Source organism: Pogoniulus pusillus, chromosome Z, assembly GCF_015220805.1.
Source record: "Pogoniulus pusillus isolate bPogPus1 chromosome Z, bPogPus1.pri, whole genome shotgun sequence".
NCBI lineage: Eukaryota > Metazoa > Chordata > Aves > Piciformes > Lybiidae > Pogoniulus > Pogoniulus pusillus.
In genome coordinates, this window is record NC_087309.1 from 108,342,076 (window position 1) to 108,369,336 (window position 27,261).

The window sequence follows — 27,261 nt, forward strand, 5'->3', positions numbered from 1 at the left end:
TACTTTAGTTATCTAATCCTAGCTCAAACTTTAATGGGTACTGATTTCTGTTTGATTTGGACTCTTCTCCCGGACAACCAGCAACAGAACAAGGGGACACAGTTTCAAGTTACTTTGGGGGAGGTATGGGCTGGATGTTAGGAGGAAGTTCTTCACAGAGAGAGTTATTGGAATTGGAATGGGCTGCCCAGGGAGGTGGTGGAGTCACCATCCCTGGAGGTGTTGAAGAAAAGCCTGGCTGAGGCACTTAGTGCCATGGTCTAGTTGACTGTCTAGGGCTGTGTGATGGGTTGGACTGGATGATCTTGGAGGTCTCTTCCAACCCGGCTGATTCTATGATTCCATGATTCTGCACCATTAGCTGCCAGAGATGGAAGTAAAAAGCCAATAGTAAATTTGTCAGAAATCATCATTTATCTGCAGTGGTATTCAGATAAAAAGAAAAGAAATTGCCAAATGAACTGTCATGGTGAGACAGTCCTCAATACAGCAGTAAGATTTGATGATCTAGTCTCCAACAGAGCTGGAGATGCAAAAGCTTTACTATTTGCTTCACCTTATCTCAAAGATCATAGAATCATAGGATGTCAGGGGTTGGAAGGTACACAAAGAAATCATTGAGTCCAACTGCACCACCACAGCAGGACCATACAATCTAGCTCAGGTCACATAGGAATGCATCCAGGCAGGCCTTGAAAATCTCCAGAGAATAAGACTCCACAACCTCCCTGGTCAGCCTGTTCCAGCACTCTGTGACTCTTACAGTAAAGAAGTTCCCCCTGTGTTGAGGTAGAATCTCCTGCGCTGCAGCTTACATCCATTGCTCCTCGTCCTATCACAGAGAAGGACCTGTCCCCCACTCCTGACACTCAGCCCTCAGATATTTATAAACATTTATCAAATCCCCTCTGAGTCTTCTCTTCTCCAAACTAAACAGCCCCAGGTGCCCCAGCTTATCCTCATAAGCCATGCCCTACAGTCCCCTAATCATCCTCGTAGCCCTCTGCTGGATCCTCTCCAGGAGATTCCTGTCCCTCTTAAACTGGGGAGCCCAAAACTGAATGCAGTACCCAAGGAGAGGTCAGGGCAGAGTAGAGGGGAAGGAGAACCTCCCTTGATCTGCTGGACACACTCTTCTTCATACACAGTGTGCTAGCTTGCAGCAGGCTAGAATGTTTTAGTGAGAGAAAGTAGATAATTGGCTATGAAAGGAAAACATGCTTGTGTCTCTTCTCTCACAGTCTTGCTGAGAACTGTGGGAACAAGAAGTAAACATTAGATAACATTCTCCATTTTGTCTTCACTCTGCTTTTGCCTTCAGACCAAGCCACATCTCCTTAACCTCACTGCCAATAACCTTGCTCCTTAACCTTTTGGCTGCACCTCTATTCTTTCTCAGGATTTGGGGTAAGGTTGAGAGGGGCAGGGGGAGGTGTTGGGGTGGTTTGAGAACCCCTCCTGGAGACTCAGGTTTCTGGGAGGGAAGTTGTGCTTCTGTATTACTTATCTTTTGTATATTTCTGTATATAACTGTATATATTATAAATATCTGCTTGTATATTCTGCTAGCTGTAAATAAATAGCTTCATTTATATTCCCAGAGTCTGTCTGAGTTAGCTGGGGCATTTCCAAAAGTGTGGGGGGGTGGGTTACAGCCTAAACCACCACATCTTTTATTTGGCTTTCCCAATGTGGGGCTAAAGTCATTTGAGTGACTGTTAATTAACTCTGGGAATCAGAATGAAGCTAATAAAGCAGCTATTGTACTTGGTGGGGGCTATTGTGTGGCCTGTTTGCTGTTTCTTTATGTACAATTGGATCAAAGACCAAATTGGTTATTTCTTGCTTCATGTAGTTTTTAAGATGGTCAAAGCTAAACTTTCAAGCATTTTTTGGTCTTGGGGTGATTTTATTCTTGGTTATGCTGGTTTTAATGTCACTGAAAAACTTACCAGTAACATTACAGGAGCACTTATCAATAATATTATAGTCAATCGAAACACAGCTTTAAATACAGCTCTGATGAGAGTAATACACCCAAGAACTGGGGTGTCAGACGTTTGTTGCTCATGTAAAACTGTGTTTCTATTATCAGTTTTTAATCTATGTCTTATGGGTTTAATTTTCATATTAATTTTGGCATTATGTGTGAAAAATTCAAAAGTAGTACCTGCAAAAACTAGGAAAAAGTCTGTGTTGAAAGTAAATGGTACAGTGTCACAAATGCAGTCTCTTTCCCAGCAAAATACAGGGGCACAACCAGGGACAATTTTGCAGCAACCGAATATAAACAAAGCATCTCAACCACCAGCTACTATACCCCCCTCTCCAGATTCTGGGAACACTGCCAATGTTCCTGGCACGAATGTAAACAAAGATAATGCGCCAGGTTTGGCAGGAGTCCCAGGAGTTCAGGCTCAAAATCAGAATGTTCCTAGCAACACTGATAACACCAGCTCAGCCAGTTCGAATTCCCAGCCAGCAGACCAAAATCCTGTTACCTCTAAGGCAGATGTGAACTCACAGACTCCAGGTCAGACCCCCAATGATTCAAACCCTCCAGCAGACACGTCAAAGTCTGTTGCTGTTCAGGCTCTTTTGGCACCTGCTAAGGCAAAAGCCAAGACACAGTGTGGTTCAAAAGAGGATGTAAGAGAGGGGACCTCTGGTGATCAGCAAGAGGAGGAAGAGGAGGTACTTAGTCTGCGAGACCTGACGAACTTGCTGAGATCCCAATACTCAAATGAGAAGAGTGTTGCGAGGTTGACTGCCAAGAAAGAGGATGGTTCCAATGAGTTTAAGAGTGCTATGAGGAAGGTTCTGTTAGGCCAGGGACCACCAGGTCAACAGGAGGAAGAGGAGGACGACGACGACATCCAAGGCACCAATGATCCACTCAGAGAGGTCAGGGAAGTTAGAAAGGAATATACACGGGAATCAGGTGAACCGATCCTAAGCTGTCTAGTGAGATGCCGTAGCATTGGTGCTAATGCCCTGCAGGTAGGAGACAAGTCTGCCAAGCAGCTGGGACCACTCACTAAGGAGAGTGGAGTGGACAAACACCTAGCAAGTCCTCTTGGTAGGGTTAGCTTGTGGACACACCTTCTGTTGGCTGTGGCTATGAGATATCCTTCCCGAGATGATTTGCCATGGGCTGCCAAGAAGTGGAACACTGTTGAGCAGGGAATTAAGCTTCTGAAGGAGTTAGCTGTGAAGGAAGTGCTTTATGGAGATCATGGCACACATGAGCCTGATGACATTCCTCTTGGAACAGGTCTCATGAAGAAGCTTATTAAGCTTGCTCCTTCATCCTATGCTGACATCTTGGCCAGCAAATTTCTATCAAGGAGTGATAATGGAAGGTCTTTCACTGTTGGTGAGTTCACTGACCAGCTCAGGCAGGTAGAGGACAGCTTGTCACATTCTGGCCTAGTCTCTGCCATACAAAGTATGATCATAGAGATTAAAGAGACCATGAAAGAACTGAAGAAGGACCTTAAAACCTCAATTTCCAATCTGGTAAAGGATACCATTCCTGCATCATCTGAATGGGTGCATGTTTCTGCAATCAGGAACAGACACCCACCTCCTGCAAGGCAATTCCAGCCCAGGAGGAGACAAATTCCACCTAGACAGCAGCAATCACGTGCGTCACTGTGGATACTTCTGCGTGACACATACGGTGAGAACATGAACAAGTGGGATGGTAAACCTACTTCAGCTCTTTCAAAGAGAGTCAGGGATCTGCAGAGTGACAGAAACAGAGACAACAATGCCAGAAAAGTAGCTGTCACTTCTTCAGCTCCCGAGAGCAACTGCAATTATTCCAATAGTTGCAATTTCTCCCACAACAACACCAATCACTATGTACACCCTACATGCCATGTTCAGCATTAGGGGTGCCCTGCCTCCAGCCAGGAGGAGGAAAGGGATAGTGGAGAGAACCGGATCTATTGGAACGTATTCATTAGATAGCCTGGCAGTTCAAGAGTTCGGAAATACAGGGCTTTAGTTGACACAGGTGCTCAATGTACTTTATTGCCATCAAATTGCAAGGGGACAGAGTCCATATCTATTTTTGGAATCACTGGTGGATCTCAAGAGTTAACTAAGATACAGGCTGAGATCAGTTTAACTGGTAAAGAGTGGAAGACACATACTATTGTCACTGGTCCTGATGCGCCTTGCATTCTGGGAATTGACTTTTTGAGACAAGGTTGTTTCAAAGATCCTAAGGGTCACAAATGGGCTTTTGGAATAGCATCTGTAGAGATTGAGGATGGTAAATTGAAATTGTCTATTAGACCTGAACTTTCTGATGAATCTGCAGTTGTGGGACATCATGACATAGAGGATCTGGAAGTGCCAATTGCTACTCAAACTGTTCATCACAGGCAGTACAGAAATAACCGTGACTCTTTGTTGCCCATTCATCAGCTGATTCGTCAATTGGAGAGTCAGGCTGTCATCGAGAAAGCTCATTCACCTTTCAACAGTCCCATCTGGCCTGTGCGCAAACCTACGGGTGACTGGAGACTGACAGTAGATTTCCATGCCCTCAAGGAGGTGACACCACCCATGAGTGCAGCTGTGTTGGACATGCTGGAACTCCAGTACGAGCTCGAATCAAAGGAGGCTAAATGGTATGCAACCATAGACATTGCTAATGCTTTCTTCTCTATTCCCATAGCAAAGGAGTGCAGGCCTCAGTTTGCATTCACCTGGAGAGGAATCCAGTACCAATTCAATCGTTTGCCTCAGGGGTGGAAACACAGCTCAACCATCTGTCATTCAGTCATCCACAATGCACTGGAGAAAGGTAAAGCTCCAGAGCACATCCAGTACATCGACGACATCATTGTGTGGAGCCAAACTGCTGAGGAAGTCTTTGAGAAAGGTAACAAAATCATTGACATTCTGTTGCAAGCAGGTTTTGCCATTAAGAGAGACAAGGTCAAAGGACCTGCCAAAGAAATTCAGTTTCTGGGAGTGCGGTGGCAGGATGGTTGCCATCACATTCCTCAGGATGTGATCAACAAAGTCTCCACCATGGCAGTTCCCACCAGTAAGAAGGACACACTTTCTTTCCTTGGTGTGGTGGGATTTTGGAGACTACATATTCCTGGTTTCAGTCAGATTGTCAAACCTCTGCATGATGTGACTCGTAAGAGAAACAATTTTGAGTGGGGACTTGAACAACAAGCAGCCTTTGATCAAATCAAAGGAGAAATCACAGTATCACAGTATTATCAGGATTGGAAGAGACCTCACAGATCATCAAGTCCAACCCTTTACCACAGAGCTCAAGGCTAGACCATGGCACCAAGTGCCACGTCCAATCTTGCCTTGAACAGCTCCAGGGACGGCAACTCCACCACCTCCCCAGGCAGCCCACTCCAGTGTCCAATGACTCTCTCAGTGAAGAACTTTCTCCTCACCTCGAGCCTAAATCTCCCCTGGCATAGCTTGAGGCTGTGTCCTCTCGTTCTGGTGCTGGCCACCTGATAGTCCATGCAGTGAGCTTGGGACCTGTGCGATCTGGTCCAGACATTAAGAACATTCTGTACACGGCTGCCAGTGACAATGGCCCAACTTGGAGCCTTTGGCAGAGAGCTCCAAACGAGACACGTGGTCGTCCACTTGGTTTCTGGGGACGTGCCTACAGAGGTTCAGAGAAAAATTATACTGCAACAGAGAAAGACATCCTAGCAGCCTATGAAGGAGTGAAAGTAGCTTCTGAAGTGATTGGAACTGAGTCACAATTGCTTTTAGCTCCTAGACTGCCAGTTCTTAACTGGATGTTCAAAGGCAAAGGTTCATCACCACATCATGCCACAGATGCAACCTGGTCTAAATGGATGGCTTTGATAACCCAACGAGCACGAATGGGTAATCTTGACCGACCTGGTCTGGTGGAGGTGATCACCAACTGGCCGGAAGGCACAGACTGTTCCAAACCTCCAGAGGAGAAAATAACTCGTGCTGAGGAAGCTCCTCCCTATGGTGATCTCTCTGATCAGGAAAAGAACTATGCTTTGTTCACAGATGGTTCCTGTCATCTTGTTAAGAAGAAGCGAAGATGGAAGTCAGCAGTCTGGAGTCCTACCAGGAGAGTTACCGATGCGAGAGATGGAGAAGGAGAATCCAGTCAGTTTGCTGAGGTAAAAGCTGTCCAACTTGCTCTTGATGTGGCTGAACGTGAGAATTGGCCTATCCTTTACCTCTACACCATCTCATGGATGGTAGCCAATGCTCTATGGGGTTGGCTAAAGGACTGGAAGAAGAATGGTTGGCAGAGGAAAGGAAAGCCTATTTGGTGTGCTGATCTATGGCAGGACATTGATGCACGGCTGGAGAAAACTCCAGTGAAGGTGCGGCACGTAGATGCACACATGCCTAAGAGCAGAGCCACTGAGGAACATCACCACAAACAGCAGGCAGACCAAGCTGCTAAGATTTCTCAAATTGATACCAACTTAGATATTGACCTTGATTGGAAACACCGAGGTGAGCTGTTCTTAGCTCGGTGGGCCCATGACTCATCTGGACATCAAGGCAGAGATGGAACATACCGATGGGCTCGCGATAGGTCAATTGACTTGTCCATGGACGCTATCACCCAAGTCATCCATGACTGTTACATTTGTGCTGCTATTAAGCAGGCTAAGCGAATCAAGGGAAGGGAAACCTGTCCGAGGGGTGGCGTCTGCTGAAGGTCCTGGTCATACATACTGGGTAATGCAGGAGAATGGTGAAATCCAATGTATTCTACAGAGAAATTTAACCTTAGCTGAGAGAGTTTAAATTCAGAGTGTATAATACAAGCTGTTAGGAGTTTTCTGTTCTAGGTACCATTGGCGTCCAACACGAAGAGGATCTATGAGAGAATCTACGGTACGTGAGCACGAACCCAATGTCACCTGGGAGTCCCTGTTCTGAGCTTTTGAATGACTTACATCTGAGATAGCTGGATTGAAGTGTGAACTGAACTTGTATATATTGTTTTATTGTAAATATTGGTTTAGATTAGATTGGATAATTCTCAGCGATACTCTGAGTGAAGTAGACAGGGGTGGATTGTGCTAGCTTGCAGCAGGCTAGAATGTTTTGGTGAAAGTAGATAATTGGCTATGAAAGGAAAACATAGTTGTGTCACTTCTCTCACAGTCCCGCTGAGAACTATGGGAACAAGAAGTAAACATTAGATAACATTCTCCATTTTGTCTTCACTCTGCTTTTGCCTTCAGACCGAGCCACATCTCCTTATACCTCACTGCCAATAACCTTGCTCCTTAACCTTTTGGCTGCACCTCTATTCTTTCTCAGGATTTGGGGTAAGGTTGAGAGGGGTAGGGGGAGGTGTTGGGGTGGTTTGAGAACCCCTCCTGGGGACTCAGGTTTCTGGGAGGGGAGTTGTGCTTCTGTATTGCTTATCCTTTGTGTATTTCTGTATATAACTGTATATATTGTAAATATCTGCTTGTGTATTCTGCTAGCTGTAAATAAATAGCTTCACTTATATTCCCAGAGTCTGTCTGATTTAGCTGGGGCATTTCCAAAAGTGTGGGGGGGCGGGTTACAGCCTAAACCAAGATCCCATTGGCCTTCTTGGCCACAAGAGCACATTCCTGTCCCATGGATAACTTATTATCCACCAGCACTCTTAGGTCCCTCTACACAGGGCTGCTCTCCAGCAGATCAGCAGAACACCTCCAAACCTGTACTGGTGCAAGATACAAGCAACAAAAGCATCACTTCCTGTATAATACAAGTACATATAGAGATCCCTTTTTTATCAGATACAGTGGACAGGGAGACCAGGACGACCAAGCTTGAATTTGGCATAGAAGTTTTCCTTTAAGCAATAGAACTGACTTTTGAAAATATTTTATAGTGGTTGCTTGGGATTTTTTCTTACATGCAAGTCGATTTATGCAATATTTTGACAAGTACATTTAAGTCCTCTTTTTCCCTAATTCTCTTGCCTACCAAGCTCAGCCTAAGATCTAAAGTGTCGTAGTAGCACATCAATTACATTACTTAAGTGCATTTAAGCAAAGAGTCTTGGTATGAATCTGAGTCAGAACAGCCATTCTGAAGAGACACTGACAGTACTTAAGACCAAGCACTAGAACAGCTTCAGGGTTTGTCTCATGAAGGGAGTAGCCCCCAGAGAGGAGCGTGCACAAGCTGATAGGACTGCAAATGGGCAAAGAAGTATCCAATGGGCATGTAGACCCCCTTGAGAAGTCCTGCAAGCTCCTTCCCCTGTGCTGGTAGTCTTCCAGTGTCTCAAATAATGCACATGGAGCTCATCAGAGGAAAATAGACTACAAGAGAAATGTAGTGAACAGAAACTGTGCTGGATACACTATTAAAAAAACAAACAAAACAAAAAAAAAAACACAAACCATTTTTAAAGTGGTGAAGCAAGGTTGTGCTGCAAGGTCAAGACACTCAACAGGAAGGCAGAAACAAAACCCAAAATTAGTTCCCTGCCCCATTAGAGCAATTGAAAGCTTCATTTTTAATTTTTTTTTTTTCTGTTGGCCTGTCTCTGGGCAAATGTTAGAGCTTATTTCCAGGAATACACAATCCTAACTTACCACTTCATCTCAAGGAGCAAGCCATATGGTCTGGAGGTGAAAAAGCAGTTTGTGTGGTGCATACTGCATAGCTATTCAGAGAGATATATTTTGGTTTGATGACTGGTACAGTCTGCCTTCTCTCCTCTGTCTTTATAATTAAAGCATTATTTTAAGTTATATAGCATGGATTTATCCTCATGTGTTCTCAGTTCCTCTTATGAATTTTCCCTCTTTTTAAATTTAATAAAATTTCCCCCCATTTTTTTTTGCCTTCACAGCCAAGAACTGAAACAACTCATTTCGCAGCAATCCCTTCTCACTGCCTTTCTAATACCCATGCGCATTAAAACCTCATCCATCATTGTTTTCAGAGTCAGCTTTTTAATCAGATCTGTATGTATATTGGTTTGAGCATGTGGCAGTTTAATTACCCTCTTGAATATGTGAAACACATCTTTGTCATATCTACTTATAACTGAAGAGAGCCATCCTATAACACTAATTAAAGAGGGATGATGACAATTTTTCCATGCTCAAATTATATCCCATCTGTCTAGTCCTCCTCATGTTCACTCTCTGGATTAATTAAGGGTAGGGAAGGGTTCTTTCCCTGGAGTTTTGCCTAATGTAGGATGAAAACCCTGTTTTAATGAAGAAACACAAAATTCCTTTCTTCTCATCCTGATGTAAAGCACATAGCAAAGTAGAACAGAGCTCTTCGTTTTGCTGCTGTCTAATCAGCTAGTCATAGATTGCAGTGGCATCAGGAGTCATGTTTATGCAACTGTTTACTGAAGCTAGCAGCTGGTCTGAAGGGACACACAGCACTGTCAGCAAGACACAGCCAGTCACTGTGCCCTGATATCTAGGCCTGGAGTTGAAACCAATTTTGTATTAATAATACGATTAAAGGAGAGAGTAACAAATGGCTAGAGTGTGAAAGCACATCAGTTTTTCAGCGCTGTCTTTCATCATCCTCAGATTGTGTTGCTCATAGATATTTTCTTCAGGTATTTGAAGCACAATATCCTCTGGTCTTGCCTAGACAGGAAACATTTAAACAATTTATTCTTAGAATCATAGAATTGTTTCATTAGAAATAACCTTTAAGGTCAAGTCCAACCATTATTCATAGATTCAGATTGCATCAGGTTGGCAGCCATCCTCAAAGGTCATCTTGTCAAATCACACTACAGTTAGCAGGAACACTCCCAACTGGATCAGGCTACCCAGGACCACATCAACCCCCATCTTGAATGTCTCCAGAGACAGGGCCTCAAACACATCCCTGGGAAACCTATTCTAGTATTTCACTGTCTTCATTGTAATGATCTTCCTCCTGATGTCCAACCTAAATTTCCCCTGCTCCAGTTTCAAGCCATTGTCCCTCATCCTATCACCACAGGCCCTTCTTAGCAGTTCCTCCCCACAGCCTTCCTGTGGATCACCTTGAGATATTAAAATGTATCGACAAGGTCTCATCCTGGCCTTCTCTTCTGCAGGCTGAACAGTCCAAATTCTTTCAGCATGTCTTTGTAGACACAACCTCTGTCTTCAGCCCTCTGATAATTTTTCTGGCCCTCCTCTGGACCTACTCCAGCAGGTCGATATTATTAATGTGTTGGGGGTTCAAGAGCTGGACACAGATGAGGCAAAACCAGGTGAGTTCTCACAGAGCAGAGTGGCAGAATCACCTCTCTTGACCAGCTGTGATGCAGCCCAGAATGCCATTGGCTTTCTGGGCTGCAAGTGTATGTTGTAGGGTCATGTCCCACTTCTAATCCAGCTGCACCCCTAGGTCCTTTTCTGTAAAGCTGTTGTCAATTTCATCATCTCTCAGCCTGTATTGATATCAAGGATTTCCTTGGCATATATATACAGGACCTTGCTCTTAAACCTCCTGAAATTCTCCTCAGCCCACCTCTCCAGCCTGCTGAGGCATCTCTGGATGGCATCCTGTCCTTCAGTCTTATCAATTTTGTATATTATCTGACTCTATGAAATATGATGTTAAACCTACCTGCACAGTTCCTGATAATACTGAACCTGTTGCACATTCAAATAGACTTCTCAGATATGTAAGCCATCAATTTTCATCTAACTAATAGCCACAAAATCTTCTAGTACAGGAAAGCATGGAAAGTCCTGTGGAGTCAGAACAGTGTGCCACCAGTGATGAAGATTACTTCTAGCACAGGCTGTCATATATACATTTGATTTACAGAGGACACTCACTAGCTGCCAAAAAGTTAGGGAGGAGACGCAGTGTCAGGAAGGCTTGCACTTATCTGAACTGCATTAAAATAGTGGGATGAGTGTGAGAACTATACAATCATTAAATTTGGACGAGACCTCTAAGATCATCAAGTCAAACTCTCAACCCAACACCACCACACCCAATAAATGATGTCACAGAACATCTCTAAGAATGGTTAATGCACCACCTCCCTGGGCATCCCATTCCAGTGTTTGACCATTCTTCCAGTAAATTAATCTTTTCTAATATCCAATGTAACCCTTCCCTGGTGCAACTTGAGCCATTTTCCTCTCATCCTGTCACTTGTTACTTGGCATAAAAGCTTGACACCCATTCTGCCACAACCTCCTTTCAGGCATTTGTAGAGAGAAATGAAGTCTCTTACTGCTTTTCTCCAGGTTAACTAACCCGGTTTGCTGAGACTGTCTTTATAAGAACTGTTCTCCAGAACCTTCACCCGCTTCTTTGTCCTTCTCCAGACATGATTCAGCAAACCAATATCCTTCTTCTATGGGGGGACTCTTTTGGTCCACTCCACTTTTAATTCTTTTTTCACTGGTGCTAGAATGGTCCTTCAGTCTTGCCCCTTTTCCTTTATTTTGATTCTCCTTTCCGTTGCTGAAACTGGTGATGGAGCCCTTCACTCAGAAGAATGTGCTTGTATTGAAGACTTTGTTAGCACTGACGGTAGTGGTGCTTTTATTATCCTGGTTTTCCCTTGTTTATTCAAGGCACTAAAAATGTGATAAATTAAACTAATTTACAGAAATGACTGCATAATATTAATTTAGTGTCATCAATCATTGATCCTGTTCTGATCCTTTAGCTAGGGCAGGAGATCATAACACCTATAAATCTGCACGAAAACAAGGCAGCTAACTATTGAAAGTGTTAAAATATAGTTCTTTAACAACTATCATATTTCATTCTCACATTGTTCTTATACACTACGAAAATGCATTTTTCTTTTCAATGTTTCTTCCTACCTAATGTACGTTGTTATATTTTTTATCAATTCTTTGGCCTAATAGAAAGCTAAAGAAGGTTGTGATAGTTTGGGTGTTCCCTACCCCCCCACACTTTGTAAATCACTCAGACAAGACTCAGCCAGCTCTGGAAATTTGAATGAAGCTTATATTTACCATTTAACTCAACATACAAGCAGATTTTTACAGTATATACAGTTATTGACAGAAATATACAAGGTAAAAGGTAATACATAAACACAACGGCCCTCCCAGAAACCTGAGTCCCCAGGAGGGGCTCCCAACCACCTTTCCACCTTCCCCCTACCCCTCTCAACCTTACCCCAGTCCCAAGGAAGAATGGAGGTTTGGCCAGGGGGTTAGGAAGCAAAGTGAATTAGTCAGAGAAACAGAGGATGAGATTAAAGAGAGAGATGCCACTGGGAGCTCCCCAGCAGGAGAAGTTGCTTTATCTATGTTTTTATTCTTGTTCCTATACATCTCAGCAAGCCTATGAGCCTGTAATCTAGTTCTTCCCACCAAAACAGTATAGCTAGCATCAAATTAGCACAAAGGTGCTTACAAACACTTTGCATTTCAATTTGCAGATAAATCCGCCACGTGCTGATCTATTTTCCAAGCTACAAGTTACAAAAAATACAGCCTGACATATATAAAGGGTTATTTACCTATGTTAGTTTGTTTTTTGTGGTTTGTGAAATCCTGAAACATCCTGCAGCTCTTTATAGAATAATACATCCACCTCCTCTTCCTGTTTGAGTGGCCTGCAACAAACTCCAAACAGTATGTCACTCCTATTGGTCTGTCCTCTGATTTTTGTACATGGGCACTCTCTCCACTCATCATTGGTCCCAAGCACCATGGCATCTAGAGCTTCCCTATTATATGGGGCCACCCCTCCACCCCTTCTCCCTCTCCTGTCTTTCCTGAAAAGCCTGTATCCATCTATTGTAGTGCTCCAATCATGTGAATCATCCCACCATGTTTCTGTGATGGTGACTACCTTGTAGCCGTCCTGTTGCACCAAGGCTTCCAGCTCATCCTGCTTGTTACCCATCCTGCATGCCTTTGTGTACATGCATTTCAGCTGGGCTGCTGGTTTCACCTCTGACCCCAACTTACCATCCATAGCTTTCTCTCTGGAAAGCATGGTTCTATCCCCTTTCCCCCTGAAACCTAGTTAAAACCCTCTCAATGAGGGCTGCACCAATTCATGGGGTAGAATACTTATGCCTTTATGTGACAGATTAACTCTATTTGCCACCCCTAGACCCGCTACTGAGAAAACTTTCCTGTGGTCAAAAAACCCAAAGTTCTGCTGTCAGCACCAACCTCTAAGCCATGTGTTTATCACATGGATTTTTTCCTTTCCTTCAATATCTCTTCCCATCACTGGAGGGAACAAAAAGAACACCACTTGTGCCTCTGAGACTTCAAGTAATTTCCTCAAAGCCCTGAAGTCCTTTTTTAATTGTTTTTTTTCCCTCCTATTATTTGCCTCATCCCTCCCAGTCCGCATAACCAGCAGTGAGTAATAGTAACTTATATATATATATATATATATATATGTATATATATATATATGTGCACAAGTATATATATGTATCGAAGTACATATATAATGCTCCAAATACTTCAAATAACTCTTCCAAACATGCTTAAATCTACTAGCTTTTCTACAGGCAAAATGTTTTATGCCACTTGCAGTGTAACTCTTACCCAAGGTCTGAAGTGCTGGTTTTCTCCCACACAGGCATGCAAATAATCAGCATCTCAGATTTGGTGGGCTCTTTTTTTTTCTTTTCAGGCTTAAATTGCACAATTAGATTCATTAGAAAATTCTACAGACACCTAAGGATTTTACACTTGGTTTACTAAGAACACATTCTTTAAGATATTAAAAAGTTCTGGCAACAAGGATTTCAGTGAGAAATCGATATTTGAGTCCTTAGAGAAATAATCTGTTACTAAGTACTGTGAGGAAATAAGCTGATTTAATAATGGATTCTGTTTCTAATATTTTTCATTACCTCCAACCAAATTGTACAGGACAAATGGTTGGGTAGCAGGAGGGAGAATCCAAAGAGAGGTGAATAAAATACCGGCCTTTCCTTAGATGTGTGTAATCATGAGGCATCAGGGCAACAGAGCAGCATGCAGGTTCAATCTGTGTGTGGACAATAGGATCAAATACTTTCATTCTCCCTCTCCCAATCCAAAATAAAAGGAAAAAGCCTCATAATGACCAAATGTGACTGTTTCACTTCATCTGTCTGCAAAACAAACAAAAAAAGTTCTGTAGAAAGGTGCGATTGTATTTTGGTTTCAAAATATGTTAGTATGTCTCCTGCAAACTTGCAGTTTTAGTACCCACTTCCTCTCCTTCCTTCCCCGTTGCCAAGCTGGTTAATTGTTGGTCCTTTTCTCCCTGTTTTTGGCAAATAATGTTTACTAGTAATGTTTTACAAGATTTTACCTATAAAAACAAATAATACCTGTGAAGTTACAGTGAAATCTCAGTTTTCATTTTGAAAGAAACAGCAGCACTGCACCAATAACCAGTACTGGAAAAGAAACAGGAAGGGGAGGGCCTTGATGTGCAAACTATGAACTAGTTTGATTTAACTACTCCATCATTCTAAGCATTCCCTTGAATTTAGTAATAGCACCAATATCCAATATTCTGAACTTAATCTAACAAATGAAGAGTGATCACATTCACAGTATCACAGTATTATTAGGATTAGAAGAGACCTCACAGATCATCAAGTGCAACCCTTTACCACAGAGCTCAAGGCTAGACCATGGCACCAAGTGCCACGTCCAATCTTGCCTTGAACAGCCCCAGGGACGGCGACTCCACCACCTCCCCGGGCAGCCCATTCCAGTGTCCAATGACTCTCTCAGTGAAGAACTTTCTCCTCACCTCGAGCCTAAATCTCCCCTGGCATAGCTTGAGGCTGTGTCCTCTCGTTCAGGTGCTGGCCACCTGGACTTAAAAAATGCTTCACATGATGTAATCATTTACTTTCTCTATTTTCACTTTGAATCATTTAATAAATGAGTGCTGATCATTAGACATAATTGAATAAGTAGTTCAGCTCATTGTCTCTACTTCTTAGATCACAAAATAGGCTGCCTTTTTTGTCATCATCCAAAACGGTGTTTTGATAGTCAAGAGGTTAGTTTCTTTTCTCCTCTCAGCTTCCTTATTACCCCACTCTGTAGGAAAGTCCAGCCCTGCAAGGTGAATTTTTTCAAAGTAATTACTTAAAGCTGAGAATCTGAACCCCAGAAATTCTAGACATGATTCCATTTCCTGTGAATTCAGTAAATCCAGGAAACAAAATCGTTTCTCCCATCTTCTCCCCAGCAGCAGGTAGGAAAATTCTTAGGTGTCTCCTTTGAATACAGAAAGCTTCACCCTCTTCTGCTTCCTACACGCCTGCCAAAAGCAACATGGTTGTGCTGCTGAAGTTCTTCTGGCAGCACACTACAGCTGTCAGACCACCTTGAGCCTAACAAATATTGAGAGTCTCTACAGAACAGCAGAGCACTGGCTATTTTTGGAGACAGGTTGGCTTTCAGAAGGATTTGTGAATATACCTGAAGCTCAGTGCAAAAGTTCTACTTATGAGGTCCCAAAGGCCACCATGCCAATACCACTGTGACCAGCTCATGATCACACAGGAGGATGCAAGTATGAAAGGATGAATCAGCCTAATGACGTAAGTCTGTTGTAAATTAAGCATATTATGTGTAGGTGCATGTTAGCAAGAAACTCTTGTCTCCATGTCAGCCTATGTGAAGACTGAGGGCAGGTCTCAATTAGGTGCTTTGGGTCTTCCAATACTAGAGAAGGTGAAGATCTTCTCTACTTGGAGACGCTGTGTGCAGAAGCACCTTCTACCTTTCTTAAGACAGATTTCCATGGGGACAGATTTAGCCAAAAGGAGCGGTATGGAAATCTTCTCCAAACCAGAAATGTCTGAGAAGATGCTTTTTTTCCCAGCACCCCTCACTATGTAGAGAAATATTAAACTCACTTCCCCTAGGCAGAAATTAGTTCTGGTGTTCCTGTCAATCTAGTAAATATTTATCTCAGGCTCTGTGTCCACTGGAAGTCTAAGCTCCTGGTACCTGCTAATATGCCTGAAGTGGCTTTTGTAAAGACAACAACAGAGCAAAAAGCCTGGTGCATTGACTTAAATATTGCATTGTTTAAACAGGTGAGTGAGTTCCTCATTCTTTGAAAGGGATTTTCTCAGGCTGTGATTACTTTTCACTCTCTCTTTTATTCTATTTTTTTTTTTAATTATAATCTATCAAAGCTTCAAAACTTTACTCATTAATTTAGATGCAAACTTCATACCTTCACTCAAAAAGCTGATTTCTGGCAAATCTTCTCAGGTGATAACACATAAATCCTGGTAAGAAATTAAAAGTTTGAGGTCTAATTAAAAGAAATATACTGAGTCCATCTGTTGGATTGTCAGAAGAGACACGAGTTGACATGACTTAAAGGATGAAGAGACAAATGACAGGTTTTATATATACAAGTGTCTTGGACATTTCAGTAGTCTGTAACTACTATTTGAAGCTTCTTTAATTAGAAAGATTTTTTAAAAATAATAATTAATAACTCTGGTGTGCAATAACTAGTTTCAGTTTATTCATCCAATCTCAGGCTTTGCAGGAAAAACACCAACAACAAAACTGTCAAACAATATTTCTTATAATTAATTATCTATGGTTACTATTTGAATAGCAATCTTTGACCTACCACAGACATCAAGACTCCACAATAATACCCTTGAACACCTTCCATGTAAATAGAATGGAATCACTGTCCCTGAAGGTGTTCAAAAACCTTGTAAACATGGCACTTCATGACATGATGTAGTGGCCATAGAACAAGGGGACACAGTCTCAAGTTGTGCTGGGGGAAGTGTAGGCTGGATGTTAGGAGGAAGTTCTTCACAGAGAGAGTGATTGGCATTGGAATGGGCTGCCCAGGGAGGCGATGGAGTCACCGTCCCTGGAGATGTTCAAGAAAAGCCTGGATGCGGCACTTGGTGCCATGGTCTAATTGATTGTCTAGGGCTGGGTGCTAGGTTGGCCTGGATGATCTTGGAGGTCTCTTCCAACCTGGTTGATTCTATGATTCTATGGTTGGACTCCATGATCCTAGAGCTCTTTTCCACAGGAAATGATTCTATGGTTGTATGAAAAATATGAATACATAGACACATAGATTACTCACAGTATGTTCAAATATTCTCTCTCTGAAACACACATAATTTTCTCTAGGCATATATATGGGAGAATGACAAAAAATTGAAAGAAGTATGTGAATGGCTTGGATTTAAGGATTTGCTATTGCTCCTAAGTTCCCTCTGACGCTACAGCCTCCTGCTTTCATGTTTCATGCCGTGAGCACGAGGTTAATTATTCTTTCTCAAAGCAGCAATATAATTAAAACTAACTAACTAACTAAATAAATAAAACCTACTGATTGTTTAGTTTTATCAACAATATGGCTGTATGTTGTGTTGACTTGTTTACCTTGTGCAACTTTCTTCTCTTCTAGCAGCCCTGTGGGGATTTGAGTTCACACAAACTCTGTGCCAGGCAGGTACAGCCATCTTCCTCCAGCTTTAAAACACGAAACAGCAAATTTGTGGTCCTGAATAGATTTATGTCTCTGACCTTTCCTGGCATAATCAAGCCATTCTCATGCACAGCTGCTTTTAGAGCTGATCCTCATAGGTCTTTACTCAGCACATGAAATACTTGGCTTTTCTACTACTGCATGAGGGGACCTGATATCACTCTTCATTCAGAACAAATTGCGTGGTATATCAGTAAAACAATGAGGCAACTAAGATCACTGTAGGAATTTCCAGAACTCTTCAGTGAAACTGTATATCTCTATGGCAAACCAGCTTATGCTTCCAGGGATCTACAGTATATATATCAGGCAATAACACAGTGCAGATCTTCTTGAAGATACAGTCATTTTCATCATCATCATGGAACATTTAGTATAAAAGGTGGTTCCTGACCCTTAGAAATACTAATAGATATGGGGTTGTTTTGCCTTCAACACTTCAGAATGAATAAAGGCCAAGTTGGCAACTGCTTGGCTCCCTGAAATGTTCTTGGAAAGCATTCTATTGGTTTGAAAGAGCCATTTGGCTCAAGGGACAGTCATACACAATGGGTTTTCTTCCTGATGTTTGAAGCAACAGCTGCCAGACATTGGCAAGGGCCTTAACGTGGGTGTTGCTGTAGAGACAATATTTGATTTAGCAAGAAAAAAGGCCTAAACTTCCTCATAATCTTTTCAAGCTGGTGGAGAACGCCAAACTCAGTTTCTATGAAAAATACACAACATGACACTACAACCTCCTGCTTCATTACACAAGCAAAAAAAAAACCTCTTAGTAGACTATATTAAGTTATAATTTCAATTAAAGAATAATTGTAAGTGATTTAACAATACCTATGGGAGGTAGACAGGAGCTAAGTCTGCAATTACCTTCTAGCAAAGTCCAGATCTTCCTACTTCGTATTTGTGATGCAAAACTTCATTTTAAACTGAAATGACTTGCTGAAGAACAACTCACAATTCCAGATTCTGGATTATATTCTGATCAGTTAGAGATTAAAAAAGAAAAAAAAAAAGCAGCCATCACAAACAAACAAAACAAACCCAAAAGTAACCCACACAGCATTTGCAATAAGGCAAAGAGGGGAGAAAAGAGAGAAAGGGGAAAGCAAGCTGTAAGGGAGGAAGAGAAAATGGAAGGCAAGTTGTAAGGGAGGGAGGGAGGAAGGAAGGAAGATAAAGGGGGAAAAAAGATGGAAAGAGGGAAAGGAAAAAAGGGAGAGACAGGAAAAACAATGGGCACACAGAAAGATAAAGAAGAAACACTATAATTTCAGCATGTTCACCATGTGCAAAGATGAAGGAGTCAGAATACAGCATAACATTACTCAAAGACACAGCTATTTTCGTTTTTTGATTTGAAATGTGTCCTCTTTTGCAAGGAGGAAGTTCCTCACAGAGAGAGTGATTTGCCATTGGAATGGGCTGCCCAGGGAGGTGGTGGAGTCACCATCCCTGGAGGTATTGAAGAAAAGCCTGGATGAGGCACCTAGTGCCATGGTCTAGTTGATGGGATAGGGCTGGGGGATAGGTTGGATTGGATGATCTTGGAGGTCTCTTCCAACCTGGTTGATTTTATGAACTAGTTCTTCTCCCTTATATAAATTGAGGAGGGGTGGGTTTGTTTGGTTTTTGTTTTGCTTTTCTGTGCTTTTTTTGTTTGTTTGTGATTTGGTGTGAGTTGTTTGTTTGGGTTTGGTTGTTGGGGTTTCTTTGTTTTGTTTTTTGGTTGTTGGTTTTGTGTTTGTATGTGTTTTCCTTTTTTTGCATTTGTTTTTACTGCAGCCCTCCAGTATATTTGTTTGCTTTCCACATGGTTGTTTATAAGTCTGCAAGAGCTGACCTATGTCCTTTCCTTTTTTTTTCAACTCCTCCTCCACAATAATCAGTATCCGGTGATTTGGGGTCTGAAATTTGTCACAAAGCACCTGACATCTGGTAGAACATTTAAAGCAGTAACAATTTGTCTGATTTTATTTCCAGTGCTAAGGGAGTTGCTCATCCCAGTGTTCTTGTTCTCAGCCAGTCTGATAAAGTCTACATACACTTTACCACAGGATGCAGCTGCTGCAGCTGCCTTTCATAGCTTGAGCACACATACAACCATGCACAAGCATGTAATGCATGGTTAGTCCAACACAGGTGGAGCAGAGCCTTTACCAGCGCCTCTCTAAGCAGCAATAGCACTGACATAAGAAAATGGATAGCCCACATACTGACTTTGCAGCAGAGTCCTTTCAGCATATATGCACTAGGATCAGACTTAACAGAAAAAATGGGTATGAAACACACACCCTAAGGAAAAACAGCATATTGCTGTTGTTACTGAAGCACACATATGACCTTGTGTAACTTTTCAGGAAAAATGACTGATTCTGTGCTTTGACATAAAATAAACTGGCACATTCATACTGACTTTCTTCTTCCTCTTCAGTTTGGGAATTGCTCCCATGCTACTCCTGAGATAGCAATGCCTCCTGCTCTATGTACTCTTATGCCACTGCTGTTAAATGTACTTTCTTCGTTTAGATTGCTTCCTTATGTGTTTCCAGTAAATGACATTTTCATTGAAGGATAAGTTTTTAAACCAATGTTTGAAGGAGGAAAAAAAGCAAACAACCAAACAACAAACCAACCACAGAAGTGTTAATCTTTATCCGTAGGACTTAATTCAGAAATATCAAAGCATTAAATGCAGGTTTTAAAGAAAAGGAATTTGTCTTTAATTACTATTCAAGATTCTACTGCAGTTATGATGAATTCCAAAAGTTGGAGTAATAACCTCACAACATGCTGCCCTGAGCCAGACATACCTCCACCAAGTGCTTTCCCCCCACATTCACATAAAATATATTCAGAGTTGCACATACTGAAGACCATTCACTCCCTGCTGTGGATTACAGCAATAAAGTTTTTCAAACACAGGATGCTTATCTAGGAAAACAGATCCAATATTGTAACATTAAAAAAAAAAAAAAAACAAACACCAAAAACACAAAAAACACCAAAATGGAACAATTGTTTATATTCACATGCATGTGTATATATATATATATTCATTTTTCTTCTAGTGTAACTGCAGAGTGGTAAAAAATCAAAGGAATAATTCAGCAGGTTTAGTAGTGCTAGTGATATCTGAAGGCCTCCGTGAAGGTGTATGAAGATGACTCCAGAAATCTGAGATCGGGGAGAGGTTGCTGTCTCATGAGGAGGCCATTGATGGCAAAAATCAGCAGCCCTAAGATGCTGAGCACCACACAGTACCAAAAAACATAAAGCATGAGAAACTGAATCCAGTCTTCCAGCTTCTTTAGACAGCCTTCTTGAAAAATCTGATCCAAATGACTCAAGTCACCCATGCAGTCAGAATATGTCTCCTTACAGCAGCTTTCAGGCACATGTGCACTTCCAGCTAGAATATACCAAGAAGGAACTGTTGTCTTCAGCCAGTCTGTGTAGTTTTGGACTCCACAACACTGCAGTCTCCTTTGTACCATATCCACAACTCTGACACCAGGATCCTTGGAAGGACTCCTGTTGTATTGATAGATAAGGTAACCCATAGTGCTTTTCAGTTCAGAGGGTGCCTGAAGAGAGTATAACTGTGCCAGAACTGCTGAGGACATTTCTAAGCAAAGAAGAACCAACAGCAAATACATGAGAAGCCCTTGTTTGTAGCGTGAGGTCTTAGCAGATATAGAGATAGCCAAAAGTCCAGTAGGTAGTAAGATAATTGCAGCTCCTATGGTCAACCAGCCAGGGAGACACAAGAAGGTCTTCTGAAATAAGTATCTGTAGTTCCTATACATCACCGACACAGAAACTCCACCGAAGGCCAGAGCTGCAGCAGAGCAGCAGGAGACATATCCTAGGAACTTCAGCAGATACTTAGCAAAGGTCCTGAGCCAGGAGTCTTCATAGCACCACAAAGACACCAGAGCTCCCACTCTGTTCATTGTTACCACTCCTACTTGCCCACCCCTTCACCACCCCCTTTTAAGAGACCTCCGCCCCACTTACCCAGGTGCAGCAGATAACACCTCCACCCAAAGCAACTTTCAAAGGAGCAACACTGAGGAGACTGCTTCAGCACAAAGACTGACCACATGCTGCTGTTTGTTTAGCAGAGCCTGCCAAAATCAGGAGTGCATGTATGTGCTGTTCTTACTATCCAGAGGTCACTTACTGGTCTGTGGTGAAAGAGACCTGCATTTGAAGGAGGACAGCAGGGAAAATGCCACACTCCTTACCACAATCATGTGCTAAAGAGCTATGTGTAGAGAAATAGTCAGCATGATAGCCAGCAGGGTTGATTCAGGTCACTCAGGCTGTACAGGTGAAACAGGTAATCCAATTATCAATGCTACAGCAGCAGCTAGGATGGCAACAAATGCACAAATCAGAGTCACTAATGAGGGAATAGTTTAATCAGAGCTATTCAATCAGAGACCTCAACAGGTAGGTAACACCCACCCTGTCTCATTATTCTTCCCAGTACAATTGCCTCTTATCAGACTTTATGAGCAACATAGTGATGTTAATAATATTTTGCCCTTTTTAACTCAGCAACATTTCCATGTAGATAGGTTCAATTATTCAAGGCATCTGGATGAGGAAACCATGCCACTTCACATAGGTACCCCCTCAGTTTACAGCACCACTGATTTGGCTATGTGTTGTAGTGCCTGAGCACAAGCAGTATGAACTATATTAACTTTTCCTTCTGTGCAAGGAAACTGAATTACACACCAACTAAATGACTTTACAAGAATCCCAAGGGGAATTATTGCCACTTACCAGTCAGCAGAACAGCATTATGACTCAAAGCTTCTGATACAGAAGAGCCAAGCAGGATTGGAAACCTGCACAAAACTTGCAACACAAGCACCAGGAAGGCAGATCGCAAGGCCAACAGCAATTAACTAATCATGCTAATGAAGTCTCATCTCCTCCTTCTCAGCATGCAGAGCAGAGCTAATGCACCAGGGTCCATGAAGGAGAAAGCAGAGAGATGATCCTCATTTTCAGGAACACCAGTCAGTGCTCAGATCCCTGGAACCCTAGAAAAGTCTCATTAAAGCCAATGATCCCACATCTGTCAGATGTTTTGCTGTTGTGTATGCTATTCACACACAGATGTTGGGCTGATTCCCATCAAAATGTCTCTCTGAGTGCTGCATAAACATGTCATGGAGGCTAATTATTTTAGAATGAGATAGATGAGTTTTATTATTTTTAATCCTGCCATTAACAGTAATTAACATACAGTGATTAACTTGTTAAATCTTAACCAAATGCTTCTTTCAGAGCTGTTCTAGGACGTGTGTTTTCCTGCAACTGTTCCCTGTGTCTTCCCTCTTTCCTGGTTCATCTTGCTGCTGTTCTCAGCTCTTCAGCTGTATTGGGTTTGCTGCCATTCACTTAGTCCCTTGAATGCCTTTTTTCCTGATTTCTATGTTCCATATCAGGGAGAGGGAGAAGGAGGGAGGGACAGAAAGAATTTCCTTTCACACCTGCGCACACAGGCAAACTAAAACGATGTAATGTTTCCAGGAGGCAGAAGAAACATATTAGAAAAGTGTGAAGAAACATATCAGAGACACACAAAAAAAAAACCAAAAACAAACCTGTGAGAATTAACAGGTACTTACTGTTTTGCCAGAAAAATGCAAAAGCACATGAACCTGCCTCTTTTTCTTTATAAAACTTAATGAGCTATTAAGAAATTAGCTAGCAGTTAGGTTATTCTGCAGTCTTTGAAATACATTTGAAAGGCTCAAACTGCATCGGAGAGAGTTCTACTGCACCTTTTGTTCTCCTCAGCCAGGGTAACCGCCATCCCTTCTCTGAATAGAGGAGAATTTCAGTGAAGCCTAGAGACTCTTGTCTTTCCACATATCCCTCTAGCATAATAACTTCTCATTTACTTAAATCTGACTCTTTGAACAACTGTGAAATTTTTTAACTTCTTTCATAAAAAGAAAGAGGTGTCCCTTTTGAGCTGGGGGATAGGGAACTACTTGGAGTGTGTCCAACAGAGAGACACAAAGGTGATGAAGAGACTTCTGTGCTGGGTTAGGAACTGGCTGGAGGGCCGGACCCAGAGAGTGGTGGTGAATGGTGCCACATCCAGCTGGCGGCTGTCACTAGTGGTGTCCCTCAGGGATCTGTGCTGGGCCCCATCCTCTTTAACATCTTCATAGATGATCTGGATGAGGGCATGGAGTCAGTCATCAGCAAGTCTGCAGATGACACTAAGCTGGGGGCAGATGTGGCTGGGTTGGAGGGCAGAAGGGCTCTGCAGTGGGACCTTGACCACCTGGACAGATGGGCAGAGTCCAAGGGGATGGCATTCAATAGCTCCAAGTGCAGGGTGCTGCACTTTGGCCACAACAACCCCATGCAGAGATACAAGCTGGGGTCGGAGTGGCTGGAGAGCAGCCAAACAGAGAGGGATCTGGGGGTGCTGATTGATACCCACCTGAACATGAGCCAGCAGTGTGCCCAGGTGGCCAAGAGGGCCAATGGCATCCTGGCCTGCATCAGGAATGGTGTGGTCAGCAGGAGCAGGGAGGTCATTCTGCCCCTGTACTCTGCACTGCTTAGACCACACCTTGAGTACTGTGTTCAGTTCTGGGCCCCCCAATTTAGGAGGGACATTGAGATGCTTGAGTGTGTCCAGAGAAGGGTGACGAGGCTGGTGAGAGGCCTTGAGCACAGCCCTACGAGGAGAGGCTGAGGGAGCTGGGATTGTTTAGCCTGGAGAAGAGGAGGCTCAGGCGTGACCTTATTGCTGTCTACAACTACCTGAAGGGTGGTTGTGGCCAGGAGGAGGTTGCTCTCTTCTCTCAGGTGGCCAGCACCAGAATGAGAGGACACAGCCTCAGGCTGCGCCAGGGGAGATTTAGGCTGGAGGTGAGGAGAAAGTTCTTCACTGAGAGAGTCATTGGACACTGGAATGGGCTGCCCGGGGAGGTGGTGGAGTCGCCGTCCCTGGAGCTGTTCAAGGCAGGATTGGACGTGGCACTTGGTGCCATGGTCTGGCCTTGAGCTCTGTGGTAAAGGGTTGCACTTGATGATCTGTGAGGTCTCTTCCAATCCTAATAATACTGTGATACTGTGATACTGTGATACTTGGAGCATCTCTCTTACACAGACAGGCTGAGAGATCTGGGGTGTTCAGCTCCAAACTTAGAGAAGATCTTTACAATGGTGATCAGTGAGGATGAGTCTGGGCTCTTTCCAGTGGAGGTCAGTGATAAGGCAAAGGATAATGGGTACTGTGGCAGTTTGAGACCAGTTACCTTTAGGAAACCACAAACTTACAGACCTCCAGGAGCTGGAGTGTCCGGGAGGTGAAGTGGAAAGTGTAATTTTTTGTGTTTCACAGAATCACACAGAATTACAGAATGTCAGGGGCTGGAAGTGACTTTAAAAGATCGTCTAGTCCAATCCTCCTGCCAGAGCAGGATCACCTATACCAGATCACACAGGAATCTTGCCGTAAGGCCTGAATCCCTATAAAGTCAGCTGCAGTCTGTTGCTTCCTTTTTCTCTGTCTTCCTCCTCCTGGGAAGGATGAGCAGGTTCTTGTCTCCTCGGTGGGGAGTAAGGCCTGGCTGACCTCGGCAGTGCTGCCAATTAGACCTGGAGCTGCCTAAGTGGGACCTGGAATAAATTAGCCAAATTTTGTGCTGGAGTCACAAATAGAGTGGTACGGAGGGCGGGGAGCAGGACATGGAAGCCTGGGTTTTGTTTGCCTGGTACAGACAGAGGTTTGTGTGAAGCTTTGGCTTAGTGAGCTTCTGTGTTAAGCTGTGGATTTCTTTGTGTTTTATATGCTTTGCTATGCTTTGCACTGCACCACTGTAACATTGTATTGCGTGAAGCGCCTTTGCATTTGAGCTTTCCAATTCACCAATCCTGTGTGTGAGCAGTTTTCTTTTGCCCCTTTTGGAAGAGGCAAAAAGTACAATCTGTCCCACTTTAAACCAGGTGTACAGGGTTAACCCACCTGGGGGAGTGGTCTTGAACCTGACCCCAGTTGGTCTTGATCCCTCCCCAGAGGTGGGTCTGGACACTACCAGGTGTGGTGGTTAGCCCACTACCCCTTCCTGTCTAGGACCCATAAAAGCAGGGGGGCTTCCTGCTCTTGCTCTCTCGCCTGCCTTCCTGCTAACCAGTAATTGCCATTCCTGTTTCCTGCTGTTCTTTATTTCATCACATGGCCATCACTCACGAGGCCAACAAACCAATTGCCATCAAAAATCTGGTTGTATTTGCATATTTTGTGTCTTGTTTTCCCTTCCCTATTCCTTTTGTAACTTCCCTACCTCTATGCCCTTTATTTATTGTTAAAAACTTATTCTTTTAATTTCCAAGTTGCAGTGAGATTATTTATTTGGGTCTGCTTATCTTTTCTCTCTCTGCATCTAATTCCTTTTCTTTGGGAAAGAGGGAGGAGGGAAAGGCATCCTATAAATTGTTATTGTTTCTGTCAACTATATTTAGTCTCTGGGAAATTTAAATTAGAACTGAGACACTATGATAGGTACAAACTTTAAGTAAAACTTACTTGATGTGAAGATGTTGAAGACCTGGTACAGGCTGCCCAGAGACCTGTGGAGTCTCCTTCTCTGGAGAAATTCCAGACCTTTCTGGATGTTGTGATTCTGGATGACTTGCTCTGGGTGGCCCTGCTTGAGCCGGGGGTCTGACCGAGATGATCTCCAGAGGTCACTTCCAACCCCCTCCATGCTGGGTTTCTGGGACGTGGTTGTGGGACAGAGAGAGGGGAAGACAGAGAGGGGGGTGAAGTAGCTTTTGTAAGTGCAAGGGTAAGTGCTGCCGCAGGTTCTAACACTTCCACTTTTGCCTTCATGCTGGCTTAGTCAGAGAGAGCTGTGAGCCAGCATGCAGTAGCATGATAGATGCTGTTCCTGCTTTCTCTGGAGTTGTTTCTGCTTATGAACTGATGACTACTGAAATTCAAATGTGGGTGTAACAGATAATACATCTTACACAAACTACTTTCTGGAATGCTGCTGAAGGCATAATACTTCAAGTTAATAAAATGCCAAATGTGTATTTTTTGCATTCATTGTTCTACCAATCCGTGACTGACATTGCGTGGTTGTGATGTGCCTGGAAGGTCAAAGAGGTTTGCTCCACGTGGAACCATGAGTGGGACTGGAGAGCCCATCAAGTCAGCTTTGTGGTTGTGCAAATGCAGCAGAGGCAGATGACTGAGCTCATTTTACATGACATGGCCTGCCACAAAGATTGATCAGGGAGCACATCTGACCTCTTCCTGTAGTGGGGAACACTTCAAATCAAAACGGCCAGCTAGATTTGTGTGGACTAGAGGAAGCCAAGATGTAACCATGGGATCAGGACATGGTTAAATATGCACATCTTTTAAGTTTTAATACAAAGCTTGCACAAAATGTGACAAGATCTCAAAAATATGCCTTCAGCCCCTATGTTCTTTGTCACAGTGACCCAGAAGAGACCTAAAGCTGCTTCTTAAAAATGCCTGGCATTTCTGCTGTAGCCCATGTACTGCTGAAGCTGCTGTAGCAGTGAAGTAAAAAGCACTCTGGAAGAGGTTTGGCTGGAGACTTTACAGCATTTTTGAAAGGTTTTGTTAACTTGGAGCACACTCGTAGAATAGGATGTGAGTTTAAAGCAGAGAGGATTTTATTAACTTCGTTTACTTCAGCTTTCACATTCAGCTTCCCCCACCTCACCCATCCTCCT

At 43.0% G+C, this 27,261-nt stretch overlaps 1 protein-coding gene across 1 annotated transcript; it reads right to left on the bottom strand.

Moving 5' to 3' along the window:
* Positions 1-19,715: 19,715 nt before the first annotated feature.
* On the bottom strand, positions 19,716-21,477 carry LOC135173300 (tetraspanin-3-like). Its single transcript, XM_064140106.1, has one exon. The coding sequence runs from the start codon at positions 21,456-21,458 to the stop codon at positions 20,628-20,630; it is 831 nt and encodes a 276-aa protein (XP_063996176.1). The 5' UTR covers positions 21,459-21,477; the 3' UTR covers positions 19,716-20,627.
* Positions 21,478-27,261: the final 5,784 nt, after the last annotated feature.

Excerpts from the sequence above, each read along its gene's own strand:
- LOC135173300 (XM_064140106.1), bottom strand. The coding sequence starts at position 21,458 with ATGAACAGAGTGGGAGCTCTGGTGTCTTTGTGGTGCTATGAAGACTCC.